Below are 2866 nucleotides of genomic sequence, written 5' to 3'. Positions count from 1 at the left end.
ACAATTTTCGATTACTGAATGAACCACATAATAAGATTCAGACCAAGTGATTGGAACATAATGGGAGTGCATTTACCTAATCTGTAACAAATGGAAATGTACAAACACCCATCCGCTGTCACTGCACATAGGTGAAAAGTACACACGCTCTTTAAAGCCACATCATTACATATAACTGCCATGAGTAGAAACTCAAAAAAAAACTTCGAGTATGAATTCACATTTATTGTCTTTTCCTAGGTCTCAATAAAATTTTTTCTCAACTGTCATGCTGGATTTAAATATGTCAACAGAAAACCCTCCACGTTAGCTCTCTGCTTAACAGCTGGTGGAGAACAGCGATGTTACTTATAACCAGCCTTTACTGGCATGATGGTCTGCAAGGCAGATTCCAAGATGGGAAAACATGTGACAAAGGCCTGAATCGGCATCTGTACCAATCGAAGTGACACTTTTATTTGTCTTCCCTGAGAGTCACCATGCAGTAGTGGCGGGAAGACAAGAGCTAAGCCACACAGCGTTGAAGGTGGTTTAGAAAAATGACTTCATGGTATGGTACCTGTTTGTTTGTTTGTTTGTTCGTTTGTTCTCAAATGATCTACTTCATTTGGTAAGTTCTGAGTAGAGGCAGACATGGTTGCCGCTTATTCTCCCATAATCTGATTCCCATATGCTTTTTAGTTCCAAAATCATCATACGCTATCTGTGATCAGACTCAACTATTTCAAGGATGCAGTATCAAACGATGCTGTGGAGTTGTAGGGTCTTTAAAAGTTCCATGTTCCATTTGAACAAGGATAGGATTATATTATATATTAGTCTGTATTCTATACACATATATATTTGTCTGTATTATATGTGTATATCCATAATCCCATTCACACTCAATAATAATTTCTGAAAATATAGAGATTCAAACTGACAGAGGATTTTCTCACCTATAAAGAAATTACAGTTTGTTTTCAAAAGGAAGTTTTGTACATTTCTTCTTGCCTTTACATTTTTAATTCACATTCATATCCTATACAAAGTAGCAGAACCTCAAAACTCATGTCAGATAAGTGTCGATGGAAACACTAAGGAAGTAAAAAGCATTAATTCAAAATACACCACAATCCCTCCTTAAGTCCTATAAAAATAGCCAATTGATACACTATAATAAATTGGTGGGGAAAAAAATTAAATTGTTCATGTTCACACACCCTCCTCCCCTACGCTGTCATATTACAAGGCCAGTATCACAAATAAATTAGTTTGTAAGACAGAATACAAATTATCTGGTGCTAATTTTTGAATGGATTTCCAAGCTTGTACTATGAAAATTACCATAAAAATTAATTCTAGGAAATTCAATAGCTTTCCTACTTAGCTCTTAAGCTGAATATTTGTTATAGCATCATGATCACACTAATATCCTCAGAAAGAATCTTTGAAGAAAAATTATGTTAGAATTCACTGAAATGACAGATCTAGAGAATGGTAGAATGGAAATTTGGCCACAAACTCAATAGCTACCATCTTTCTTAAACACAGGAAGTAATGAATAACATTAATATATTAAAATAAATGTGCAAACTTTTACATTTCTACATGTCATATCATCAATGAAATAATTCTCTTTCTATGCTGAGATATAACTATAATATAATCCAAGTTATTAAACATTATAAATAAAAGTATCATCATGTTTAATTTTCAAAAGATTTGAGATAGTTACATATTGGCTAAAAGCTTAGTCTCATTTCAAATGCAATCATTTCTTCTGCAGGTTTTGAGCTACATCAATGCAATCGGCTGTCTAATGGAGTCCCTTACTTAGAAAAGAAGAAGCATTTTACCTTTACCTGCCATGTACAAAAATATCCAGTATTTCTATAACATAGTCGAATAGTCCTTTTTCCTCTGACTGCTCTACCTAGCAAAGTATCTCTAAACTCTAATGCAGTGCACATGAATTACTCAAGTGAGAAGTACGTCTTCTGAGGGAGTTTACCACCGGCATTTTATTTTAAATCTACGAATCACTTACCTGTTCCATCATCCACATTCTCCACTTCCATCACTTCTGTATTGATCCGGCCACGGAAAAGGTACCGATGTCCATCTGTAGATGCCTTGCTGTTCTTCAATCGTCTTATAATGGAGTGAAATCACAAAAGTATTAGTCCACTCAATGCAAAATAATGTCAAAGGAATATAATTTAAGCAAATCTTTGAAAAGGAGATATTGATTCAATCACTGATATCAAGGGTTAGGCTCCTGGTGTTTACTTGTGTCTTCCCATTCATAACAGCACTAGTTGCTACATAAGATGTGACTTATATGCCAGCTTTTAAAGTAAACTGAAGATCTGGGCTGAGGACATGATACACGTAGGAAAGTAAATATGTGCTTTTGTTCAATATAGGACTTCAAAGGTGTCCAGTCAAACTGTGAGAGGAACTAATAGTTGGTTAAAATTCCATTTGATTTCTTTCACCCTCATTTCTCATTTTTCAGTAACTAGCTGGTAATTCCCATTTTGCTTCAAGCCCTGGTAAAATTCAGTTAGTACTTACAATCCCTCTGCAAAGAAACTGACTGTGCTAGAGGTGCTTAAGCCTCATCTAGCTGAAATTATTTTTCCTATATGATATGATAACTGTATGCTTGTCGAATAAGTCTCTTAATACATTTACAATCCTTTGTAAAGGCCTTTTTTTAAACAGTTCCAAAATATTCCAAACCTTTATGTATAGCATGTTTAATACCGACCTTTAATCTTTTTAAAAGTTTGTAACAGAGTAAAAACATCCAGATTTACAGATGAACATTTGCAATAATAAATTAGGTAGTCATGTATGTTTGAAGTTGAATGACTGAACA

The 2866-nt window shown here is 34.3% G+C and overlaps 1 protein-coding gene across 1 annotated transcript in view; it reads right to left on the bottom strand.

The window, feature by feature from the left end:
* PREX2 (phosphatidylinositol-3,4,5-trisphosphate dependent Rac exchange factor 2) overlaps positions 1-2866 on the bottom strand; it is a 192216-nt gene that overhangs the window by 156078 nt on the left and 33272 nt on the right. Inside the window, exon 8 of the mRNA XM_011364627.1 lies at positions 2030-2133. Coding sequence (XP_011362929.1) covers positions 2030-2133 — 104 coding nt within the window. The remainder of the gene's footprint in view (positions 1-2029; positions 2134-2866) is intronic.

The sequence above is a fragment of the Pteropus vampyrus genome, unplaced genomic scaffold (assembly GCF_000151845.1).
Source record: "Pteropus vampyrus isolate Shadow unplaced genomic scaffold, Pvam_2.0 Scaffold99, whole genome shotgun sequence".
NCBI classification, from domain to species: domain Eukaryota; kingdom Metazoa; phylum Chordata; class Mammalia; order Chiroptera; family Pteropodidae; genus Pteropus; species Pteropus vampyrus.
This window is presented reverse-complemented; position numbering and strand designations above follow the sequence as displayed.